The following is a 14,760-nucleotide window of genomic DNA, read 5'->3' as shown; positions in this document are numbered from 1 at the left end:
TATCATTGCAAATATTTCATTCATTCCGTATATATAGGTGTTCTGTTTTAGAAAACACTAACCTAAATATATATCTAACATAATTATTACTTAAACTAGAAGATCGCAACATTGTTTTAAAATTAATAATAATTTTATTCGACATTCGTTCCAATGTTTCAATATTAGATATTCTATGTAACTCATTAGTACTATACCAGTGAGGGAGCTTCAGAATCATTTTCAAAGTTTTATTTTGAATACTCTGCAGACCTTTCTTCCTGGTATTACAACAGCAAGTATATATTGGTACAGCATACAACATGACTGGTCTGAAAATTTGTTTGAAGCTCAAAAGCTCGTTCTCTAGACAAAGTTTTGATTTGCTGATAATAAGTGAATAGCCTTTTTATATATTTGTAACAATTGGCTTGAATGTCCTCAATGTAATTTTCAATAGCTAATTTTTTATATAGCATGAGCCCTAGACTTCATCTGACCAATTTATTGAAACCCCTCTCATCGTGACAACATGTCTACTTGAAGGCGGTTTTGTGGTTACACGATGTTTCTATACTTCAGTTTGTCGCGTTGTAGGTATATAACGCTTTGCCCCCACTCCTTCGGTGGATGTTCCGTCTTTAAGATTCTGACTATCAGCCGATGCAGACTAGCGGCCAACCACTCCAGGTCCATCTTGATAAGTTTGGCTCCGTTACTATTCTTTCCAGCTGCCTTATAGTTTTTGAGCTATTAAATGACATCCTTAAATCCCCCCATCATGGAAGACGGTTTATATCTACTTTGCGCTGTGCTGACGTAGCCATCACCTTCGCTGTTATGACACTCTATGTCTGTGTTTTCTGTGCTATTCAGGTGTTCATCGTAGTGCGGCTTCCACCTTACGATCATCTCGCGTCCATCCGTCTAAAAGCTAGCATCCTTATCACTGTACATTTCAGCTTGCGGCATGAAGCCTTTGTGGGATGCGTTGAGCTTCTAACGGTCTACTTTGAAAAATTTGTTTCCTCTAAGAAAAGAACAACGGATAATATTTTTTTTAATTTTTGCTTCAAATGTCGATTAATGTGACTTTTGCCTCCAAAAAGAGGCTTCATAGTGACTTGCTTAAAAAAATGGCCAAGCCATCAAAAAATGTCTCGCTACCAGCCCTGCACAGTTGCACCGACGACGACTCGGCGAATGATCGTAGTAAATCCGCCGGAGACGTACGATAAGACGAAGCTATGGAGACCACGCGAAGCGATTGGCGCCTTTTGCTTTTCAACTTTGTTGTAGGCGCGCGTGCTCAGCAGTGCAACTCCCCGTGGATCGATTTCCGCTCTACTCTGCGGAGGACAGAGGATCGGTGAACGAGATCAATTTGTCGCCATTCATAACGATGTCTGCTTGGCGGGGATATGTTATTATTAATGATCTCTCTCTGTCTGTGAGAATGATTCGGCGGTTACACCAGTGCAGTGTAATGGAGTGACACCCGATGGATTACCTGCTATTTAGAACGTAAATGAGCCCCAGTAATGTGCGCATTGTTTCTCAACAATGTCTGAGGTGACTGAGTATCGCGATGACATGACGACTGTGAACACGAGCAATTCAATGTAGATCAAGTGCATGCAATTGAGGGGTTTGTGCGGTGATGGTTCGTTTTATTGGTTTTGACGTAGATTGAGTGAAGTATTGAAGATTAACAGAGGTAGATTCAGACTTTACAAGGGGAAATAAGATAACTTAGGAAGAGTGAGGGTGCCGAACCTCAGATGATCCACCAAAAACCAGCCCATGATCTGTATGTGGTGGGCAGAATGCACAAAAATTAGCCTTGGCTTCAGACCCTTTTATCCCAGGAACCACCCTACGATATTACTTCGGGGAGGGTCAGTGCTTATATCACTTTAACACAAGTAGCAGAAGTGTTCTCTGCAAACTGTTTCTCTGAGCTGACTTAAACATTGCTACTAAGACTAGCCTCGGCAGGGCTAACCCACTGAAACCGATTTTGGTCCATTGTAGCATAATGGGATATGATAGTCGTAGTTACTGCATTCCAGCACTCGGCATCCGCACACAATCTGAATTATATTGTCCGCGGACGTGTCCTCTCCGCATGTAGCGAGCTTACGATCTCTTACTACAGTGAAAAGGAGGCAATCGAACACGACATGCCCCGCTGTTTCCTCCACACCAGCACAATTCGGGCACACAGGAGATTCTGAGTGCCCGAACCTATGCAGGTATTATCTATAGCAACCATGTCCTGATAAAAATTGCTCCAGGTGGAAGTTTACTTCCCCATGGTTTCTTTTATACCAATCTGACATATTCGGCATTAGCCGATGGGTGCATCTACTTTTAGTGGAGTTATCCCATTCCTGACCAACTTCTGAGCGTTTCCTCCTCTGGTACCTCTTTGGTTGAAGCATTGAACATCTTCCATGATGATGAGCCAGATTGACGTCATCCCGGCTATGATGTACACGGCTTCTTTAGATACAGTTCGGTATGCACGAGTAGCGGAATTTGGGGAAAGTGTGCCATAGGGGCAAGTGTGCCACCCCTGATTTTTGTAAAAACTACAAACTATATTTTTTATTTGAGCTTAACAATATGTTCCCTTATGACCATTGTATAAATATGACGCAAATTGCTCTATTTTTCACGTATTTACATCGACTTTTGTGAAAACCATAAAATTTCAGTGATTTTTTATAAGATTTCGTTGTTTTTAAATAGCATGGTGAGAGGTAAACTAATAACGAATTTTTCAAACGTACTGTACATTGTGAAGCTATTCAAATGTGTAAGTAATTGTGGCATTTGAACGAAAAAAATATTTATTTTTACATACAAAATCCATTTTGGTTGAAATCTATACTTTTTGGGGCAAGTGTGCCACCTATTTGGTAAACAAAAATGGTCGGGGTGAAATTCATAAAAATGTAAACATCATCAACAAAATCATGATAATGAACCAAAATGAGGCACCAGTAGTGGTTTTTTGAAGTGTAGAAAAGGAATAGCGAACATTTTTGATCCCACAATGATTTTTTTCTCCATATATTCGATAATAACATGGTTTTAGGCGTTTTAAGAACTATTTTACTTATTTTCATCAATATTTTACCTTTATTTAGTGCTGATCTAGTGTAATATTATACAGATCCTCCATAATGAATATATCGCATTGAATGGAGACAAAAAAAAACGATTTTAGTTATTCGAATTGACTAGTAGAGAGTTCCACATGTGATGAACCTTGTTATAAAGCATCCCCTCATGACGGTAAACCTAAAAATATTTTTAAAATTGTCAATTAGGCTCTGCTTTGTTAGCAATACTAACATAAAATAATGAAAAGTTCATTACAAGTAGAATTACATGAATGTTCATTCGATGGCCGTCTTGCCCCATACGGGTGGCACACTTGCCCCATAGTGTTGAAAATCAGGGTATTTTGGATGATATTTGAGGAGCTCCAAAACTAATACTTTTTGAAATTATTTTCTTTTTAAATGGCACAACGCTTATGAAAAGATGTGAAACTAACATCGTGAGGCTGAATGGCGGGTTTTTTAAGCTTTAGACAAAGTTAGAGAACAATTTGCTTAAGGTGGCACACTTGCCCCAAATCCCGCTAGCAAGCACATTATCCTGTACGAGCTTTCCAACCGCTTTAGGTTTCTGCTCGTTCTAAGCGCTTTTGACCAAATTGGTTCTCAATACCTCAGTATGGATAGCGCCATACTTACCAGGAGCTTGCGTTTGCTGGCAATTACAGCAGAGCTGTTAGACATCATCCTCGAAAGTGCTGATAAGATAAGCGCCCGTTGCTTGGACTTGCGCTTGATGACCACCACTACCTCAGTCTTGTGACGGGCCAATCCTAGTTTCCTAGACTTCATCCATTCTTCAACTATGTAAATAGAGTGCGCTGCTGTACACTCTACTTCCTACATCCTTTCGTCATAGACCACTAGGGTGATATCGTCGGCGAAGCCAACAATCTTAACACCCGTCGGAAGGGGCAACTTCAGTACGTCATCGTACATCGCATTGCAAATCATCGGGCCCAGGATTGAACCTTGAAGTACTCCCGGTTTTTCAATAATTCAAATGCTTTTCTGCCCATCCTCAGCGTTATACAGTAGAGTTATTCGGTATTTTGAGGCGATGATTTACGTGGGCTATCGTTTCTCAGCTTGCGATGTTGAACACATTTTTCATATCCAGAGTGACAACCGTGCAGCAACGGATGTTGCTCCTTCTATGTTCGATTGCCACCTCAGCTATCTGCAAACCCATCTGGATAGTGTCTAGAGTAGATTTACCTCTCCCTTATACAAACGGGTTGTTGAACATGCCGCCCGCACCTTCCGTATACGGTACTAGCCTGTTAAGGATCAACCTCTCCAGCAACTTGCCCGTCGTAACTAGTAGACAGATAGGTCTATACGTTGACGGGTCACCTGGTGGTAGTAGCACGAATTTCTGTCGCTTCCATACATCCGGCAAGATTCCTTCATCAATGCAGAGTTGCATAGTGCTTCTGAACATGTCTACTGCTGTTAAGGCAACATTTGGGATACCATCGGATATCGGTGCCTTGTTTGACGCGAATGATTTCACGATTTCTGTCAGCTCTTCGTTCGGCGCTGGAGGCTACTATACATTCACGAAACGCGACGCGAGACAAGACATAACATTTATAGTTCTTACAAACGTCAAGAAAGTTTTATAAAAATACCTTTCTGTCGACCGGTTTCGGGCACGATGTAGCCCATCTACGGGACAATGTCCGACTGACTGCTTCTCGTACCTTGTTCGTACGCGTCCGAAGAGAAATGTTACTGGGTCGTCGTATCTACCAAATTGAACAGACACGACGATATGGGAGGATAGTGTTCATTCATCAGGGGACCTTCGTCGTTGCTGATGAACATAGACTCCCATGCGTTCAAGTGCGAAGTTTTTCTTACGTTATTTATAAGCTTCGCACATTCCCAATCTATTGCATGATTTGAAGTTATCGCATGGGCTGCTACACTCGATTCACTAATTTTATTCGCCGATACTGCATTTTTGTGTTCTTTTAATTTAATTTTAACTTTTCGGCGAGTTTGGCCTATGTAGACAGCTGGGCCTTACAAGGGATCCGGTAAATTCCAGATTGCTCGTACGGTGGAACCTTGTCTTTAAGTTTGCACAATAGGTCACGTAGGGTCTTGTCGCTCTTGTGTACCACTTGTAGGCCTTGTCGATGGAGAGTGTTTCTAATAGGGTTTGTTATTTTCGGGAAGAATGGCAAACTGATCCTCCTTACATTTTCATCATCCGATTGTAGCGTTGTTATGTTTCGTCTGTGTCTTTTGCGTTTGTGTTTCTGTATGTAAATCAAAATTTGATCCTGTAATATGTAGTTTTTTCTACATGAATTTGATTGTAGAAGCCCAGCAAACATTATTTGGTAGAAATAGAATTTTTTTATTACACTCAAAATATCTATGAATTAAAAAAAAACTATGATAAATTTAACTTTTTACATTGTTTGCCTATAAAGCAATAACTGGTGAATTTCGCGACTGAAACTCGACTGCTGATGTCTATTGAATATATTTGTGCAGAAATATAATTTTTTGATTACACTCTAAATTGGTTTCAATTTTGAAAATTACGAAGATCCTATTGTTTGTACTATTTGCCAATAAATCGAAATTTTACGGGATGACATCTTGTTTTGTCGCTTTAAATTTTATCATAGAAGTCTGGTTAACATGTTTGTCCAGAAAATAAAACTTTTGAGTGCATTCAAAATTTATTTCATTTCAAAAACTACGAAAAGCCCGTGTTTAAACTTTTTGCCTGCAAATCAAAAATTAAAAACAATTTATTCGACTTCCACTTTCTCCGACATACGATCCGGAGAAAGATTTGAGCTGTTTTTCTTCCATGTCTTGGCGAATAATGAAATTGTATTTGTATTTTTGTCATGAATTGTGTTTAGTTTGTAATTGGTAATAATTTTTAAATTTAAACTAGAATGAGTTATACATCATTGCGATCTGTTTTTCCTGTTGATGTCATCCAATTTAATAAATAAAATAAAGACTTGTAACTTGTTTTACACATGAATCAGCTTTTAAAAGTCAATTGAAAGTTTCTGGTTATAAAAAGAAAGTTCCCTTCACTGGCCGAGTGGTTAGAGTCCGCGGCTACAAAGCAAAGCCATGCTGAAGGTGTCTGGGTTCGATTCCCGGTTGGTCCAGGATCTTTACCTAATGGAAATTTCCTTGATTTCCATGGGCATAGAATATCATCGTACCTGCCACACGATATACGAATGAAAAAATGGCAACATTGGCAAAGGAAGCTCTCAGTTAATAACTGTGGAAGTGCCTTTTTCCTTCACTTCTGGGCTTCCGATCGGTGGTCCATCGTTCCTCGAACCGCTTAATCACTCGCGACACCGTGGAATTCGCGATTCCCAACGTTTTAGCAATGGAACGATGCGAGAGATCTTTGTTCTCGTGATGAATGCGCAAGATTTTATCACGCACGAGCTGTTCTTTCGACTCCATTTCCGCGAGTGTTGATCACAGGACTTTAAAAATGTAAATAATGCACTATGAACTAAATCCACCCGAATTTTCATTAAATTCTACCCAACGGTTAAAAAGTTAGAGCAATTTCATAGTGTGGCAATTTCATCGTGGACATCATTTATGTTGATAAAAAAAATGAATGTTATCGCTTTAAGTTTGGATTAATTAGCAAATAATTTCAAACAATGAGGCAAGCAAAATAAGTGTTGGGTGTAATCTGAAATTTTCATTTTACACCAAACATGTTAACCAAACTTATATAAACAATAAAAATATACAAAAAATATAAATGTTATCGCTTTGAATTTCGATTTATAGGCCAATAAGTTCAAAACTTTGGTTTCTTGTTGTTTGCTTAGCAAAAAAAAAATGAGTTTAGTCCAAAATTTATCTTACTGCTCAAATATAAACACTGTTCTTGTACAATCAAATATATTACATAGAACTACATTTCATTGCTTTACAACTCGATTTATGGTCATAAGTATGGGACAAAATTTAGATTCTTGCTCCAGTCCACTTTTTGGATTGCATTTAGGTCCCATAACAACTGTGCAAAATTTCAGCTCGATCGGTGAAACTATATTTAGCGCCAGCCCTTCAAAGTTTGTATGGGATTTACTATGGGAAAACTTACTTTTGCAAAGAAAATCGCCAGAGGTCGCCCATTGACCTCTATAAAAAAATTAAACGCAGACCTCGGTAGGTATTTTTACGATGATGAATATTGCCGAAGACCACGAAACAATCTGACACTTGTGAAAAAAGTTATTCAATGAAAACCTATTAGCAAGGCCACGTTGATTAACACGTAAAGGAATAACAATAATAACAAAATCGGGCAAAATTTCTGAATAGTCTATGCTTAATAACTTTTTTCACAAGCATCGGATTGCTTTGCGGTCTTCGACAATGTTGTTCATCGTAGAAATACCAATCGAGATCTATTTTCAGATTATTTTCTACTGTACTCTATTCCATTCGTGCCAGATTTTATAATTTTGTTTTAATGTTTAGATCGTAGAATTTACTATAATTTTTACCCAAATCCACAGAATTGGCTTGAATATTGCATGTTTTACTAAGAGCTTAGAATTTTCCATTATTTTGACCTAAATCTACAGAGTTTAAATACAATTATATTTTCCTCGAACCCTAAATTATTAGTACAAGTGGATAGATTATCAAGATAATTTTGTTATGATCTTTGCAAGATTCTCCATTGCTATGAATCGCAAGTCAAATTGAGTTGATATCAGCCTTCAACATATTTTTCACATGACCTTACAGTTGCACTAATAATACAGCATGGCTTTTTTATGTTAAATTAGGCAAAAACGCACATAAACATTTCAGTACATTTTCTCATTGCCTAATTTTTACATATGGGACTGATTTGCGATTCATGATTGTCCAGAATTTATTTTTTCTTCCGGTAAGCTCTGTTATGCTACTCAGCAATCTTTATTTCACAATTCTGCGTAAAATTAGAAGAAAAAAAAGGACAGATTTGGACGAATAACACTGCGGAACACGTTTTGTCTCAATTATCAACATACAGCTATTGACTTAATTAAGGATTGCTTAATCCATTGCCGTTTTCAAAAATATCATAGAACGTCTAGTTTTTGAGATATTGGCTTTTGAAAATACACAATTTGAGTCTTTTAGCCACTTGAATGCAAGTTTCCAAGCTTGTTTGGCATTTTTTTTTTGCTCAACTTGCCACAGAATTAAAACTTCATGTGTATAACAATACTAATCTGCAAAGTTCATAATACTTTTGATGCTCAAAAGTTATTTTTTTAATGATTAAGAAAAGTATTGTATTTTATTTACTGCAAACAAGTTGAAAAAATCGATTAGTTCTCGATTTTATCATGCAATTTCAACCAATTTATATCTGAAAAGAAAGTTTAAGTTCTATTTTGCATCCTTGCTGGATTAGATCACAAAAAACTTGAAAAAAATATGCTTAAATTTTCCAGTAAACATCAATCAAACCAGTGTTTTATTCAACTTTGACGACCTGTAGCTAAAAATTGTGACGTGCAGGGACATTTCTGAGTACGTCATCAGGTTCAGCGACCCCAAATCTAAGACACATAATTTAATCCTTGAGACAAGCAAAAATGTAATTTTTGCTACGCTGTGTCGCTAATTAAGTTAATCCACACACAAATGTATTGTATGATGAAATCAGCAAATTTTTGCTGAAATTTGCCGAGCTGACATTTTCAGTAAAACGAATTAAGGCTCCCCCAAATCTACACGACTTTTTACGGCGACAGCGACAAAAAATCGTCGCGATTTCGTTGTTGTTGTGTCGCTGCAAGTACTCTTCTATGGAACCATCTTATGATAGTTATGATGACTTCACTGAAAACCATTTTTTATAACATGAAAATTCACCTTCAAGACGCTTGCGCCACCCCCAAATCTGAATATTTTCGGCTCAAACTTTGAGGTTTCTCTTCTAATATGATTTGAATTCATAAGAGCACACGAATTTTTTGTTTTGAGAACTTTTAAAAAATAAGTCGCAAAAAATCGCTAAAAGGTAACGCAAAATTGAAAGATCTACAGGCTTTTTTACATTTTTTTTACTCACATATTATTCTCAGTGTATGAGAAAATCAGAATTGGCCCTTTGCAAATCAATTCACTTACGATTTGACACAAATACATCATCCTAAGATTGCTAGTAGAACAACAGGAGTGTTGCCAAAATAGTTAACCTATTGAAAGACGTATATTTTATATGTTTCTCAGTATATTGAAGTTTATGCGCTACAATCTTCAGATAAGGAAAGTATTAAAAGGCTCAATTATTACCAATGCATATTTGGTTGCCTAATTCCAAAGAATTAATTAGTTGTGTTCGATTTTTTCAATGAATTTAAATTGTGAATAAAAAACGCACCGCAATTGAATATGGTTTTCTGGCAACCTATTCCAGTAATAAAAAGTGATTGCCGAGGAAAGCAAAGTGCATTAATTTTAATTTGTGATTTGAAGCATAGATATTCAGTATTTTCGAGTGCTTTATAGACAAATCAAAAGTTTAATAGTGCATAAGTGATCGGTGCGTAGCTTTTGTGACAAATTGGTATTGGAGCGGAAAATTGGACATTTCAAAGCGGTGAGTTTTTCTTAAGCTGTTCTTGTGTTGTTTTATTCTGCAGCTCACAAATGACGATAATTTCGTAAGCATTTATTTCATTCAATGATAAAACCCATGTTATATATTTTTTTTTATGAAAGATGAGGTTTACATGGAAGATTATAGTTCAAGGAATATATTGAGTACATTGATGGTAACTCTTGTTCCGTAGATAAATTTTAACATGGACGATAAGTGAGTGCTGCCGAAAAACCCTCAGGATGCCAAAGCCATAATTTACCCTACTTTTTATTCTATAGTCCAATCTACTAGTAGGGGGATTATGGGGCATAATAAACACACAGGGCGAAATGGACATCCCCTTATTCTCTGAGAATTTGCAATCTGTATAAAAGTTCAAGGTTAGCTTGAATTATCCTCTGAAATTTGATTTTAATTTCATTTCAGCATCAAGTTTGTTTACTAGCAAGGCGGTGGAGGATTCTAATTTTTGAGCAAAATGAGCAAAGCTTCCAACACGCTAAACTTGTCACGCTCAGAAATGAGTGCCGAGTACACAAAATCAGGCTCTCTTCATGCAGCACAGATTCTGTGCAAAGGGGGCTGTACACAGTTTTGAGCAAACGGTGGTAAACAAACCGAATGAGTGAAATGCGCACAGAGGAGGAACGCTTGGAATGCGGAATTCGCTTCCACTTTTGTTTTGCTTCTGAAAACATTAAAAAAAACATTCAAATTTTCAAGTTTTCAGAGATTTTTTCATTCGAATAGCCGAAGCGGAAGCAAATGGGGAAAAAACTTCCACATTTGCGACCATCTTCCGGCTTTTCGCCTGAAAAAAATCACAGAAAACTCTTCATCTTACCAACGGCCAACTGTTTGCTGCCGCGCGGGAGAGATTGACAGTTCCATTTCCATCGATCCCCGCACAGCCGAAGGCCAACACATCGGCTACACACAGCATGAGTGCGACTTACACAGAATTTTCACTCAGCCAGAGAGTCCTGCATTGCTTGCTTCATTCTGTGTAGTTTTTACATATGCGCTGCGTTGAGCAGGCTTAGCGTGAATCTAGAAAAGTTTTTTCTTACTAATGTGATAGTGGGGAATCCCTTTAGCCTATCAGAACGTTCGTCCCCCATTAATAATAAAGATTTCACTAAATTCCACGAAAGTGTTAATTTGGCTCCAAAAATTTTCAAATGGGAATTATTAGTGAGGGTTACTCTATTCATGTAAATCACTAATATGTATCCAATTTCTAAGGTTAATAGCTTTATCCAGTGAAGTTCATTATTCTGATAAAATATGCGGCGACAGAGAAAAAAAATTGAATACAATAAAACTAGATCTTTATTGTCTGATGTTTTATACGACGAGAATTAGTCTACCACTCTATAAGATTACATGCGGAATTCAATCAGCATGGGGCGCATTCGGTTTGATTTCACTGCACATTGCTTAATTATTTTGATTGCGTCTGTTCTTGACACCATCAATAAATACCCGATCCCTGATTTATTTGCAAAACTTACACTTTATTGTAACCACTTTCTCTTTTCTCTTTCTCTCGACCCCCTCGCAGATGAATCTGACGATGAAGCTGCTGTTATTGTTCTCATTCCTGTTGAGCCACTCGTCCGGCCACCGGATACAACTGTCCGACTCGATTCTGGACATCATCAACACCCGACACGTGGAGCGAATCATGGCGGAGCGGCGGATGAACTCTTCGGCGCGGGACGACAAACGCTATACGATGGTGCAGCAGAACGAGCTGATAGACGACGTGGACGCAACCGAGGACAGCACCGGCGATCTCGCGTACCAAACGCCCGAGGTGGCCATCGATTTTGACTTCAATGGGCGACGGCAATCCGGAGGCGGTGGCGGCGGCTCGACGGTATCATCGTACACCAACGAGAGCGGCTTTCAGTACCATCCAACGGGATCCGCCCCCAATGCGGATATTTTGGCGGACCTGCAGGCCTACAGGGGAGATAAGCTGCTCAAGTCGAGCAAGAACGCCCTGGTGGTGACTCGGAAGGAGTACCTCAAGAAGGATTGGTGCAAGACGGAACCTCTGGTGCAGCGAATCCGGGAGGAGGGATGCCTCAGCCGGACGATCATCAATCGATTTTGCTACGGGCAATGCAATTCGTTCTACATTCCAAAGTCTCCGAAACGTAGGCGTCATGGCGGTGGCGGAGGTGGCGGACGTAATGGTCACGGGGGGCATGGGGGTGCAGGTGGTCATGGTCATCACGGTGGACGTGCGCGGGAGGTTGATCTGGACTTTGAAGACGAAGACCTGACCGGGCCGGCGTTTCGCTCGTGCGCCTTCTGCAAGCCCAAAAAGTTTACCTGGATCACGGTGACGCTGCGGTGTCCCTCTTTAGTGCCCCAGCTGCGACGGAAGCGCATCCAACGCATCAAACAGTGCAAATGCATTGCGGAGCCGTTGAATTAGAGCTGTTGTGTTTTTTGTATTATTATTATTATTGGTTGAATAGTCGACGCTGCCGTTGAAGCTGTTTCTGCTGCTGCTGCTGATGGTGAACGAAGATGATGAGACGTGAAAGTGTGGGTAATATGTAAATGTATTTCTGTGTGGGTGCGGATGATTGAGCGCTCTTTCCGCCTTGCACTTGCGGCAAATCTGGCGAGGAAGGAATGAGAGTAGGCTTTATTTTGTTTTAAGTTTTTTTTTCTCTCTTTTAATTATATTTAATAGGTCTGTTTCGTTGTAAGCCATTTGTAGTGTAGGACCGCGGCGTGTGTGTTTGTAATCGCGATTCCCCGTTTTGGAACAGTGTCACGTCAGACGATGGATGACACGGTGCACAGTGGGAGATTTCTTCATTTTAGCGCATTTAATGAATAGTTCTTTAATTATGCTTCCAAATTCAGTATGTCAATGCACTTCTTTTGATGCAATCATATTATAATCTAATCTGAACGTAAGAAAGAAATTTTTTTATTTAAACTTTCCAATATACAAGGTTAGTCTTGTGAAAAATTGTATAAAAAGCTAATTTAAGCTGTCCAAAACACTTAGTTCTTAACGTCAATACTTTTCACGAAATTTTATATATATTGTTATGCTGAAAACTGAACTCAACTCAATTTTGACAAAAATGCAGATGGGTCGGACTTACGATTTACGGCAATTTAGTGAAGGCCAACCTTTTACATTGAAAAGTTCAAAAAATAGTTTTCTATCTCCATTTTATGAGATAGGTTATAATGCTAAATACATCAAAAAAGCGTATTTACTAACCGAAAAACATCATAAAGGATGGAAGCATACTTAAAGCGCTATTCATTGAAAGCACTAAAGAACGAAAACCTCCCACTGTGCGCTAGGGTGATTTATTCTGCACTTGAAACTTGAAGCGGAACTTCTGCCAGCGTTGTAGGATTCGCTTCCCCAGCTGGGCAACCAGACGCATATGTATCTACGATTTCCGTTCTGTCAATGCATGCAAATCACGTTCAAGATTGTTCAACTGCCATCTTGAAAAGCGGCTGTTGTTGAGGTGTTTGGTCGGTATTTGGGTGCTTTCATCCCACGTGGCTTCGGCGACAACGTGGTGAAGTGTAAATTAATGGTAATTTTTGCTTGCAATGCGCTGATTGCGCAGTGCTTGCCGTCCTTTTCTTTCAGTTATTGTGAACGTTCTTGGCTTGATACGTTTTCAAGTGGTGATATTTCTAGCTGAACATCTCGAAAGTTCCTTTCCCACAGCCATGCTCGCTGTCAAAATAACTGTCTTTTGTTCGAGCTTCCGTTTCGGTTAAAAAAGGTGGAAACGAACAAAGTGCTCGTTTTAACTAAACACGATAAAAGTTCTAGATTGTCTTTTTTAAATTTGTGTGTTCTTACTTTGAAAATCTTTACTGTTTTGAAAATTAGAATCATCTTTTATTCGGGATCAAACTAAAAAAAATAATTTTGTTTTAGATTTAGGCCACAATGTGACAGATAACTTTGGATTATTCTAACAATGTATATTGGAAAATTAATGTTTTCTAATACTACAGTTACATCTTCGTGACAAACACTGTAGAATACTTTTTCTATATCTAGAATAACAGACCCAGTTGAATTAATTTCAGACTTGTTTGAATGAAACAAATTGATTACATTATAAAAATTTCTAGTGTCAAAGTCCGAACTGTTCATTGACAAATATTCAATTTTCGCTGATGAGAACCCATTTTTTTTCCTTTTCAAGATTTTTTTCAGTAATGTGTCTCATTATTTAAAACTATGTTAATACATTATGTAACCTTATGCGCAAAAAAATTACCAATGTTTGCCTACAAGTAGGTGATAGACCGAAACAGCAAACACTCTTCCCGATCATTGCCAGGGTTGACTCATCACTTGCGCCACAGACAGCGTCTTCTCTCAAATCTACCAACAAATCTTGCCTACCGTGTTGCTGTCATCATTCGGCCAAAGTTGAGGTCGGTCACGGGTTCGCGTGCAAAAATTAATTCAGAAATGGTCACCGCCAAGGCGCTCAGTTTCACACAGAGATTCGAGTTGGCGATGCGAGTTTTATCGATAATTTTTATGGTGTTTCGAAACTTTAGTTTTTTTTCCGTTAGTTGTTTTGCGTTTTGAAGATTATGGAAATTGATTCGTAACCTGTGTGTCCCCCGGAGGTTCCCACGCGCGCAGTCTCGCGATTTTGGCGCATGGCGGTGCGAAGTTTCGCCGGATGACTCACTGCGCGGTAGTATCTTCGCGTGCCGCTTCTCGATGATGCACAGTGGCACCGTCCATAAGTCAAAAATCGAAAAACTGTGTCTGGATTTTCACTCCCGTACCTTTTCGTGGATCAATTGGTCGGCGTTAAGTCAGAGGGGACCAAGTACAAAACATGGAAAAAACTTATTATTATTTCAATAGATGTGAAATTTCCTTAGCTCCAAGCAGTGTTGTGAAAATTCAATTTCTCATAACTCACGCATGAGATTTTTCATGCGTGAGTTGTCAATCACGCAACTCAGCAGTCAAAAAATCAT

General features: G+C 38.8%; 1 protein-coding gene across 1 annotated transcript in view; it reads left to right on the top strand.

The window, feature by feature from the left end:
* The window catches only part of LOC5572659, a 145,419-nt gene extending 132,448 nt beyond the window's left edge, over positions 1-12,971 (top strand). The window contains exon 2 of the mRNA XM_021845139.1: positions 11,309-12,971. Coding sequence (XP_021700831.1) covers positions 11,309-12,193 — 885 coding nt within the window. The 3' untranslated portion in view covers positions 12,194-12,971. The remainder of the gene's footprint in view (positions 1-11,308) is intronic.
* The last annotated feature ends 1,789 nt before the right edge of the window (positions 12,972-14,760 follow it).

This window comes from Aedes aegypti, chromosome 2 (assembly GCF_002204515.2).
Source record: "Aedes aegypti strain LVP_AGWG chromosome 2, AaegL5.0 Primary Assembly, whole genome shotgun sequence".
Lineage (NCBI taxonomy): Eukaryota > Metazoa > Arthropoda > Insecta > Diptera > Culicidae > Aedes > Aedes aegypti.
Note: the sequence above shows the minus strand (reverse complement) of the source record. Positions and strands in the feature narration are given on the sequence as shown.